A 12,241-nucleotide genomic window follows, 5' to 3' on the forward strand; every position below is an offset into this window, starting at 1 on the left:
ATCAGTGCCAGTGAGATGACGTCAGTCATTTGAAGCTCTTTTTGGGGACAACCAACCCCTTTCTGTAGTGGATTTTTAAGCTTTCCTTCTGCATTTAATTTCTCCAACTTTTTGAGTTTCGTTTCCATTGCTGCTGGTTTCCATTTTCGGTTTTTACCTTTTCCTAAGCCACAGACCGGGCGCTAATGACCATAGCAGTTTTGCGCCCTAAAACCAAAACAAAACAAAAAGCAAGAATATCTGGCTGTCGTAATTTACATGTAAAGTACAAATATTACGAACTGTTGCTTCAAACAGGTGTCTCTGTGCGTCATATAATTACTGAGAGCGTTGTGTGAGATCAAATGGCTGATCAGTAACGCTGTGTTCCAGAATCACCCGCAATGGAATCCGTTACCAAGGTAGAGGAAACTGCAGCTGTCGACTTAGACGCCTTACTGGACGCTGGGGAGGACGCCACGGTGACTCTCGTGCCAGGAGAGACGCGGCTGATGGCGCGCAGGGCCGTCCTGGCAGCGAGGAACCCCGTCTTCAGCGCAATGTTCAGCCACGACACGCTAGAGTCCAGCAGCAATGAGGTCACCATAACAGACGTGGAGGGTCCGGTGCTGAGAGAGCTACTGGCCTACTGCCACACACTGAAGACTCCACATCTGTCCAGCATGGCTCCCCAAGCTCTGGCAGCAGCAGACAAGTACGATTTGTCGGGATTGAAGACAGAGTGCGAGCAGCAGCTGGCTTCTCTGCTGACTGTGGAGTCAGCGGCGGCCACAGCTGTGCTCGCTGTCAGGCACTCGTGCCCCAGCCTCGCGAAAGCCGCCGTCGCCTTCATAAAGGCCAACTTTCAGGTGCTGGCCACTCAGGGTTGGGCTGATGCTGTGCACAACCAGCCCAAGGATGTCGTCGAAGTGTGTCGGCTACTCGGGCAGCCACCTAAAGAAATCAGGTAAGCACAAGCATAAGAACAAGATGATAATCTGTGTTTTCGAACGCTAGGGGTGTGTGTGTGTGTGTGTGTGTGTGTGTGTGTATTTGTGTGTGTGTGTGTGTGTGTGTGTGTGTGTGTATTTGTGTGTGTGTGTGTGTGTGTGTGTGTGTGTGTGTGTGTGTATTTGTGTGTGTGTGTGTATTTGTGTGTGTGTGTGTATTTGTGTGTGTGTGTGTATTTGTGTGTGTGTGTGTATTTGTGTGTGTGTTTTTTTTTTTTCTAAGCCTACAATGTTTACCATTGAATTACGTAGATGTGTCTGTGCTAGGAAATGTACCTTCAGTGAAGGCTACAAAATTAATTTGGTGATAGCTCACAAAGCTTTTGTTGTCTTTTCATGACAGGTACAACAGATCTATGAAATTAAATGTTTGTTACGAGATAATGTAACAAAAATGTGGGAAGAGCCAAATGTTTTATAGCTTCAAGAATTGCATTGATCTCTAAGCAATTAATAATTTATTGCAGTCGCTAGTTCTTTTAAACCAAATGTGTATGTAGGTTTTGGCATTATGCCAGTTCCGAAAAAAAAAGGACATGTTGACTGTGTTCTCAGCAGGAGACGTTCATGTTGCGAGTACACAGGTGTGCTACGTAGCAGGGAAACACACAGTAACCTCTGCAGATTGTGCTCAGGCAGGCGAGTGCTCGGGATTTTTTCTGCCTGATGTAAGGCTCACCACAACCCTCTTGACGAAAAGTTGGGTCTAGTTGTTTGGTGTCACAGATGCTATTGATAATGAGATACTTCTGACTGGTATTAAGCTGGGTAACGAAAAGTCGAAAATGAAGAGTATGTCGCTCCTCACCAGCACCAGGAACATAACGGTATGCTGCAATATGAGACAATGAGAGCAGCAATGTAACTACAACTTATCATTTCTCACGATGCTCTGATGTAAATGGTGACATGTCGCAAATTCTGGCTTCCTCCCTTCAACCAGTTCCATGTCTCACAGTACACATTCAACAGCCAGGTGGACAGCTTTGAGCAAGCAGGTGAAACTCTGCATCTGCACGCGCCAGCAGCGTTGCTTCTGCCAGCCCCCTTCAACAAACATCTCATGGGAAGCCAACTAATGTGGGCAGCTATGAGTTGGTGATAGCACTTTCTACTTATGATCACGATGTACTTTTCAATGTATTCAAAATTCCATACATCCTGCCTCAGTGCGTCTACCACTGTGCAGTATAGTCTTACAACTTTGCCTGTTGCATTATTTGTTTCTATTTTCTTAGTGCATGTATACTGTATGCCATCAGTTTTCATAGTTAAATTATTTTGATAACCCTGAGCGGTACAGGGGGAAATTTACATCAAGCTCCAAAGAGTCAGGTTACATACAGCAGATATCTAGTAGGCAAGGTAATGTAAGCACATGTGCTCATATGCTCTGTGTTCACCCACAACACCCTCATGACATCACAGCAACACCGAAGCTTTGAGCAGCGTCCACAAAATACTGGGTCTTCTTACCACATTTCTCTGCTTCTCTGTTTGGGATTGACCTAGTAATGGTGCTGTAGTAGGTACTCATTTCTGTAACAGTGATGCTGTGTACAGAAGCAGATGACAAACCTCAGCGCTCCTGTGTTGCATGAAGTTTCCTATGGTGCTACTAATAACCTTCCAGTGAATGCCACTAACTTAACCCAGACAGGTTGTTCATGTGGCATTGCCCCCAGGGGCTCAGCATTCATTTGCCGGGTACGGGCTTGGCGACCCCGGGGTTCCTGAGCTGGGGACTGGTAAGCGCCGCCAGTCCCCTGTCACCGTAAGCTCTGAGCATACTTCAGCGACCACCGTGCGGCGCGGCGGTGGAACGTTGTGTGTCTCAGGGAATGGGGATCTTGGCTTGACCGCCCGGATCACGAGGATGGAACAAACCTCTATAAAAAAACCCTCAATCTCAAGGTGTGCTGCGCGCTGATGAGCTGCATGGCTGTTGAGGTGGAACAGTCGATAGCGGGCTACCTCTGGGGAACCTGCCGCACCTCAGTTGTATAAGGCTTACCTAGGCACGCGGGGCTCTGTCTAGGTGGACTTCTAGTTCCCTAGCTGCTCGTTGGACCGAGACGGATCCTTCGAAATCCTCTTTTCTTCCTCCCAGCGGAAAGGGTGGGCCGCTGGAAGGTTCTAACACCCAGTCTCTTAAGAGGGCCCGTGCAGTCAGTCCCCCTGACTCCGGCGCTTCTTTGAAAAGTCCAGTCTTAGGTAACAGAATGCATTCTGGTAATCCGAATGTGTTTCTCATTGTGAAACGGAAGGAGGGTAGTTTCGAGAAGGTTTCGCCCTTCTATCTACAAAAGGGATTGGAGGGAATCTGTGGCTCCTTAAAATCGGTGAAGCGCTTACGTAAAGGGACCTTGCTAGTGGAAACTTCCACTTCCCAGCAAGCAACTAACCTCCAATCTGCTAAATGCCTTGGAGAGTATGCCATAGACACTGAACTGCACAGCACCTTGAACTACAGCAAAGGTGTTGTGACATGCCGGGATCTAGTTGACATTCCAAAGGAAGAACTGCAACGTGAGTGGGCTCCAGAAGGTATAGTTGATGTCCAACACATCATGAAGAGGGTTGATGGCACTCTTGTCAAATCCGACTCCTTTATTCTGACCTTCAGTAGCACAAAACTTCCTGAACATGTTAAAGCTGGCTTCCTTCGCCTTAGTGTGAGGCCTTATTTCCCGACCCCAATGCGCTGTTTTAAATGCCAGCGTTTTGGGCATACCACCTTAGGCTGTAAAGGCGAAGCGACTTGTGGAAACTGTGGTCAGGCTGCTCATGAAGGAGTTGGTTGCTCGTCTCCGGCTAAATGTATTAATTGCTCTGGGAACCACCCTGTTTGGAGTATGGACTGCCGAATATTTTTAGAGGAATGCAAGGTCCAGGAAATAAAAACATCCAAGCGTATCCCCTATGGTGAGGCCAAGAAGATCTATAAGTCGATGCAACCTCCCACATTTGCTACATCTTTTGCATCCCTGGTTCAGAAGCCTACTCCAAAAGTCGATGCCTCAACGCAGACCGAGGTGGTGAGTGTTGGCACTAACACCTGCAGCTGTCAGTGTACTTGCAACGCAGCCAGTGTTTCAGAGCCAGTAGCCCCTCCTCGAACGGCAGACAAAGGTACAGTGGCGAACTTGGGCCAGCCCTGGCGCCTCCAACAGCGGAGGCTGTTCCCAAGCCCAGTGCGCCAATTACCACTCCCACATCAGCTCCCCCAAAGTCCACCAAACCACAGAAAGCTACTGTACAGCAGACACAGCGCGTCAAATCCCGTGGTAAACCATCTGACCATGCGGATGTTGTTTTACGTGAGGCTTCATCTGACTCTTCCCCAGAGTGGATGGAGTACGATCTGTGTGGGGCAATCATCTCGTCCCACGCCTGCCCCTCCACCTGCTGCGGTCTCCCCGCCCCATTGGAGAGACAGGATGAAGGTGCTACCCCCAACATAGATGGCTCCCATACTCCAGTGGAACTTGCAAGGGTTCAGGACGCATGTGGAGGAACTTCGTCTACTCTCTCAGGGTAGACCACTGTGTCTCTGTCTCCAGGAGACGTATTTCCGTCCGTCATACTCCCCTGAGATACAAGGCTACACACTCCACAAAAAGGACGACCTGCGTGGAGAGAGAGCTAGAGGAGGCGTAGGTATTTTCGTCAGGATGGACTGCCACTCCTCGCCTCTCTCACTTACGACGACTTTACAGGCCGTCGCTGTGTCCATGCATGTGCGTCATCCATTGACTGTATGTTCACTTTACTTGCCCCCACATGATGCTCTTAGTGAAGCGGCCCTCACGGACCTTCTTACCCAGCTCCCCCAGCCATTCATTATTTGTGGTGATTTTAATGCCCACAATGTGCTTTGGGGCTCTGCAATTACCTGCCCCAGGGGTAGAGCTATTGAGAGGCTTCTCCTGTCATCCTGTGCCTACTTGCTCAATGGAGGACAGAGTACTCATTTCTCCACAGTGACTGGGTCGTTCTCTGCCATTGATCTCTCGCTTTGCTCTCCAGCTCTTGCCGCCACTGCTCACTGGGAACTGGTCGCTGACTTGTACGGCAGTGATCATTCCCCAATCTGGATTCACCTGCCAAATGGCGTGGGCCCCGAAAGGAGACCACCACGATGGGTGCTCAGTGGAGCTGACTGGACACTTTATAGCCAGTTGGCCCAATTCGAACACTATGCGAATGTTGGTGTGGGTGGATCATATTACCAAAACGGTCCACCACGCCGCTGCAGCATCCATTCCACAGTCCACAGGCCACCGGAAGAGACCACCTGTGCCTTGGTGGAGTGCCAAATGCCGCTCTGCGATCAGGACCAGGCGTGCGGCTCTGCGTCGGTTCAAGTGTCGTCCAACTGCTGAGAATCTTGCAGCCTATCGGGTGGAGAGGGCAAGATGTCGCCGCATTATTCGTGAGAGCAAGAAGAGGTCGTGGCAAACGTTCCTGAACACCATTAATCGTTCCACCAAAAGTTCGATTGTGTGGGAAACCATCAGGAGAATATCTGGCAGAGGAGGGAGGTGCCCCATAGCTGCTGTAATGACTAACGGCACTCTCCACACGGATCCGCGAGACATTGCCCAGACTATGGCAGCGTATTTTGCCACAGTTACTGCAACAACCAGTCAGGATCCCGGTTTCCAGTGCCATAGAACGGTTGCTGAGAGCTGTAGACTGGACTTCCAGTCCACTTCTCATGAAGTTTACAACTGCCCATTTTCTATGTGTGAGCTGAATTATGCATTGTCTGGGGCTCGTGACACATCCCCTGGTCACGACAGGATCCATTACAGTCTGCTACGGCACCTCACAATGCGCAACAGAGAACTCCTCCTCGCACTTTTTAATGCCATTTGGGCGTCGGGTCACTTTCCTGACGCGTGGCGTGAGGCAGTTTTAATCCCTTTTTTAAAACCTCGGAAAGACCGCACGAGCCCAGGTAGCTACCGTAGTATTGCCCTCACTAGTTGCATAGGGAAGACCTTGGAGCGGATGGTCAACCGCCGCCTTGTCTGGATGTTAGAATCCCGGCAACTCCTTAGTCGCTTTCAGTGTGGGTTCAGGAGGTTTCGTTCCACCTTCGATAACCTTGCCCTCCTGGAGGCGGCTATACAACAACCTTTCCTACGCCGTCATCACCTTCTAGGTGTATTTTTCGACATCGAGAAGGCCTACGATACTACTTGGAGGCGTCTCATCCTGGAGCAGCTTCACGAATGGGGTTTTCGTGGTTGTCTTCCTCTTTTTATTCAGTCTTTCCTCTCGCCACGATATTTTAGATACCGGATTGGTGACGTCCTGTCTGATCGCTTTGAGCAGGAGAACGGTGTCCCTCAGGGTAGCGTTTTAAGTGTGACTCTCTTTGCCATCGCTATTAATAGCATTACGTCCATAGTGAAAAGTCCTGTCCAGTGTTCTTTGTTTGTGGATGATTTCTCCTTGTTTTGCTCTTCTTCAAGCCTTGCAACGACAACTCGTCAGTTGCAACTTACGATTAGGCGTTTGGATGACTGGGCGCAGAAGAGTGGTTTTAAGTTTTCCACCGAGAAGTCTGTATGTGTTCTTTTTAACCGTTCTCGTTCGATTTTAACCTTTCCTGAGTTGGGGATGAGGGACGCTATTCTTACTTTTAAAGACACGGTGAGATTTCTGGGGCTCATTTTTTACTCGAAGCTCACGTGGTTACCTCATCTTAAAGACCTGAAACGGCGGTCACTTAAGGCTTTAAGTATTTTAAAATGTCTTAGCCACAGTACATGGGGAGCTGACAGGACTTGTCTGCTCCAGTTTTACAGGGCGTTTGTGCGATCTCGGCTCGATTATGGGTGCACAGTGTATGGGTCTGCGAGGCCTTCTTACTTTAAAATGTTGGACGTTGTGCACCATGAAGGGCTTCGGTTGGCCACTGGGGCATTCCGAACTAGCCCCATACCCAACCTCTGTGCAGAGGCTGGTGAACCGCCACTTCACATGCGGCGACGGCTACTAACAGTGCGCCAGGCGTATAAAACTTTGTCCACACCATACACCCCTGCATACCATACCGTTGCTCAGCCTCCTCTGGCACGATTGTTTCATAACCGGCAACGTGCGACGCAGCCCTATGGGATTCGCGCGCAGGATTGCCTCGGTACGATGCCTATGGCTGGTCTTCGTGTTTTACGTCGCGGTTGGAGCAGATCTCCACCTTGGCTCCTCCGGAGACCCAAACTTATTTTAGATTTGACTAATTTTAAGAAAGCTGGCACACCAGATTTTACGTTCCAATCTCTGTTTTTTAACATTTTAGATGTGCATCACGGTTTCACTGTCGTTTATACTGATGGCTCCAAACAGGAGACTTTCCTTGGCTGTTCTGTGGTGTTCCCTGATCATGTTACCCGGATTCGCCTCCCTGCTGAATATACCGTTTTCGCAGCGGAGCTCCACGCGATCCTGACGGCACTGGAGCAGTTGCATCGTGTTCGGGGCGATCGATTTCTTCTCTGCTCCGATTCTCTTAGTGCCTTACAGTCACTGCAGAACCTGTACCCGACTGAAGAGATGGTCCAGCTGATAATGACCAATTGTACTTGCTCCAACGGCGGGGTAAAGAGGTATCCTTCTGCTGGGTGCCTGGTCCTGTCGGCATATGAGGCAATGAACAGGCTGATCGGGCTGCCAAGGAGGCCTGCAGAGAGCAGAATGTGGTCAGTGTCCTATCCCCTTGCAGTCAGTCATCGCTGCACTCCACAGGAAGTGCATGGAGTTGTGGGAGGACGAATGGCTGGCGGTGACGGCCAATAAACTGCGGTCGGTAAAGTCGACCACTCGGCCGTGGCGTTCCTCCTTGCCGGCTGCTCAGGCGGGAAGAGGTGGCGCTCACACGTCTTCGGATCGGGCACTGTCCTCTGACACATAGCTATTTATTACGGCGGGAGGATCCTCCGTTTTGTGATGTTTGTGGTGTGCACATCTCTGTCCGGCACATTTTAAGAGACTGCGTTTTATACCGTGATGCAAGGGCAGAAGCACAAGTTGATGGGGATCTGCCCTGTGTTTTAGCTAACGATTAGACGTGTGTGTCTAGGGTTTTTAAGTTTTGTGATGTGTCTGCTGGACTCTGGCCTAAACTTTTAGGCTGGCGGTTTTAGTGTATTGCAGAGTGGCTGACTCCTCCCTTTTTTCCTTGCGGTCAGCCAGCCACTTCCATCTGCTCCATTGTTTTAGCTCCCTTTGCCTTTTTCTTCCTGTGTTGTCCATGTTTTACTGCTGACGCCCTGCTTCATCCCACGCTTCGGTGTGGGTGAGCTCATAGTTTTCCATGATTGTTCCCCGTGTTTTATGTTCCGTTTGATGTAAATGTTCTGAGTTTCTTTCTTGCCCCCGTCTCACTATGATACTGAACGGGCGCTGAGACCTTGCTGTCGTGCGCCCACAAAACACTTCTACTACTACTATTACTGGGAATTTCTCTGCTCCTTTACTGAATGTCCTGACACGTGCCCTGGCCAAGACCACATCCACTCCCAAATGCTTAAACGTCTTTCAGCGGCTTCCCAGCGCCACCTCTTTGCCATCTTCTAGTGCATGTGGCGCGACGGCAAACTCCCCTCATAATGGCACGAAATGCATCATCGCTCCAGCGATAAAGCCTGGTAAGAATCCACTAGATTTTTATACATAGCGTACTATCAACAACACAAACGTTGTGTGCAAGCGGCTTGAATGTATGGTGAGCCGGCAATTGTGTTGTCTCCTTCAGTTTAGGACCTTCTGACTCTATTCCAGGGCGGTTTTCGCCAAGGAAGCTCCTCCATCGACAATTTTGTCAACTTCGACTCTTTTCCTGGCGAAAACACCTAAGTGCCAACTTTTTCGACCTGGCGAAGGTCGATACCACTTGGCGCCACCACATCCTCGCTAATCAGCACTTTCATAGTTCGCGCCAGTGCTTCCCACAGTGTAGTCCATGTATAAGGGAAAGGGGTCCCTCAGGGCTCTGTCGTGAGTGTCCCACTCTTTTTAATTGCCATCAATATTATCGCATTCGCAACAGGGCCCTCAGTATCTCCCCTCCTATATGCTGACGATTTGTTTGTTTCCTCCTGCTCCTCTTCTATTGCTGTGGCTGAACGCTGGCTGCAGGGAGCTATACGGAATACACATTCATTTGCCCTCACTCATGGCTTTCAGTTGTTGGCAGGAAAGGCTTGCGTCATGCACTTCAGTCGTCACCGTACTGACGATCCAAATTCAGAACCTTACTCTCCACAATGGCGAGTCAAAGTGTGAGCATCATTACAGATATGCATCGCTTATACAGTGAGTCTGGACAATTTGTTTTTAAAGATGATGCATCCTGTGGATGCAAAGACACTGATAAAATATTGACAACATTGTCACCCAAACCATTTAGAACATGCATAACACCAAGACACCAGATGGTAGCTGTAGCGACAAGAGTTCGTTTCCTGTTCCCTGAAATATGCAGCTCTGGGCTATAAAGCGGGCACTGCATCGGAAATGGTAATCCGAGTCTGGTCCCTGACATGAGTCACTTCCTTCCTCCAGCAAGTAGACAGGAGTAGGGGGACAAGGCCGGCACCAGCGCGTTATTTTAGTGTAGGTTACCTACACCGGGAGCAGATACGCATCCAGAGGCAAACCCATTGTTCTCCTTTGACTGACAGGTCATTAACTTATTGTTTGATTGACAAGATCATTCAGTTATTCAATTTACATGGGAGGGAATAATGGTTCAGCTCCAGACTCACCCAGACTGACCAACTGGCGAGGTCATAGCGCCCCTTAAATGCACGTGAAAATGTAACCTTTCCCCTTTCCGACCACAGGGAGACACCAAAGATGCGATTGCCACAGCGGTGCCAACGCCAGAAATGAAGGGCGACTACTTCACACAACGCGCTGCGGAGCGCTCTTCAAGACAGCAATTATTACGGCACAATCGCTTCAACTGCTGCAATGTTCTGTGGAGTCACAACTCGTTGTGCCTGACCTGGACTAAGAGCATCTTCCACTGAAGTCACACCATTTGTGATCTTTCTACACCACTCGTAGACTTGCTGCTGTGACAAACATGCGTCACAGTACTGAACCTTCTTCGTCGATGAATTTCAATAGTTTTCACACCTTCAGTATACAAAAACCGAATAACAGAACAGCTATCTATGTGCTGGAACTATACCTTCCTCATGATAGGATACGAAGTAGCGACCACCAGACACTTGTACATATACTGCGAAGACTGTTGTACAAAGGCTGGGTCGGTTCCCCTTGGCGGAAAGGCGTTACTGTTTCTGGCCCCGACCTGTTTAAGTGCTTGCTTGACTTCTACATCAGTCTCCAGACTTTGGGATTACAATTACAGATGTATTTTCACATGGTTTGCCCGAATATTATACCGTTTACGCAATACTTCTCGATATCAAGCACATAGAAGTATGCTACCGATCGCTCGCACAACATAATTCCGAAGATATAGACTGGTAATTATTTCTCTAGAAACGCGAAACCTCAGCGCGTTGGATCGTGTTTTAAACTATTAGCTAGAAACGAATCTCACCTTTCAAGACCTTTAAGTGAAAACTCGAAAAGAATAGAGGAAGCAGATATTTCCACTCTTGAATACTGACGTTGGTGATGTAACAAATTCCAAGTCATCCCTGTAATATACAAAGCGAACTAAGGTGTTCCTCATGTCTAGATACCCAGCAAGTGTGTCTTCCACCTGCTAGATGCGCACACCACAATCGATGTTCTCTAAACCAAATGAAGACGGCAAAAGTGCAGAAGCATTCAGCCAGACAATTTACATGGGAGGAAATAATGGTTCAGCGCAAACACACGTCTATATTGAATCTCGTCAAATATCCACTCGATCACGAAGACTGTGGAACACATATTATGTATGTGTTTGCTTTTCGGCTGTCTAGAGGACGACACGGTTAAATCAGCTACGTTCCTGCGTCTCCACAGGCCTCTGCATTCGGACAGCTCCTACTGTTAGCTGGAAACGTGAAACATTCCCCTCCACAGGCCACTGGCGCAGACAGAATCACCCAAGGAAACCAGCAACATATATATTTTATCATTGTACCTACAATTAAATACTTTCCTTATGACTGGATACAGTCATTTCCTTTGCACATGTCGGAACACACACACATTCTTTCTAAGCCTGATACGAAAGGCTCACCTATCATGCATCCGCTACTACTACGTACAGGGTGGTCCATTGATCGTGACCGGGCCCAATACCTCACGAAATAAGCATCAAACGAAAAAACTGCAAAAAACGAAATTCGTCTGGCTTGAAGAGGGAAACCAGATGGCGCTATGGTTGGCCCGCTAGATGGCGCTGCCATAGGTCAAACGTATATCAACTGCGTTTTTTATATAGGAACCCCCATTTTTAATTACATATTCGTGTAGTACGTAAAGAAAATTGAATGTTTTATTGGATCACTTTTTTCGCTTTGTGATAGATGGCGCTGTAATAGTCACAAATGTATAAGTACGTGGTATCACGTAACATTCCGCCAGTGCAGACGGTATTAGTTTCGTGATACATTACGCGTGTTAAAATGGACCGTTTACCAATTGCGGAAAAGGTCGATATCGTGTTGATGTGTAGCTATTGTGATCAAAATGCCCAACGTGCGTATGATATGTATGCTGCTCGGTATCCTGGACGACATCGTCCAAGTATCCGGACCGTTCGCCGGATAGTTACGTTATTTAAGGGAAGAGGAAGTGTGCAGCCACATGTGAAACGTGAACCACGACCTGCAATGATGATGCCCAGGTAGGTGTTTTAGCTGCTGTCGCGGCTAATGCGCACATCAGTAGCAAATAGCGCGCGAATCCGTATCTCAAAAACGTCGGTATTGAGTATGCTACATGAACACCTGTTGCACCCGTGCCATATTTCTATGTACCAGAAATTACATGGCGACGATTTTGAACGTCGTGTATAGTTATGCCATTAAGCACAAGAGAAATTATGGGACAATGACAGACTTTTTGCACGCGTTCTATTTAGCGACGAAACGTCACTCACCAACAGTGGTAACGTAAACCGGCATAATATGCACTATTGGGCAACGGAAATCCACGATGGCTGCGACAAGTGGAACATCAGCGACCTTGGTGGGTTAATGTATGGTGCGACATTATGGGAAGAAGGATAATTGGCCCCCAGTTTATCGATGGCAATGTAAATAGTA

General features: G+C 48.5%; 1 protein-coding gene across 1 annotated transcript; it reads left to right on the forward strand.

Moving 5' to 3' along the window:
- Positions 1-383: 383 nt before the first annotated feature.
- On the forward strand, positions 384-950 carry LOC126154580 (speckle-type POZ protein-like). The gene has a single exon (XM_049916155.1). The coding sequence runs from the start codon at positions 384-386 to the stop codon at positions 948-950; it is 567 nt and encodes a 188-aa protein (XP_049772112.1).
- Positions 951-12,241: the final 11,291 nt, after the last annotated feature.

Source organism: Schistocerca cancellata, unplaced genomic scaffold, assembly GCF_023864275.1.
Source record: "Schistocerca cancellata isolate TAMUIC-IGC-003103 unplaced genomic scaffold, iqSchCanc2.1 HiC_scaffold_1096, whole genome shotgun sequence".
NCBI classification, from domain to species: Eukaryota; Metazoa; Arthropoda; class Insecta; order Orthoptera; family Acrididae; genus Schistocerca; species Schistocerca cancellata.

Coding starts and splice junctions, on each gene's coding strand:
- LOC126154580 (XM_049916155.1), top strand. CDS start 384: ATGGAATCCGTTACCAAGGTAGAGGAAACTGCAGCTGTCGACTTAGAC.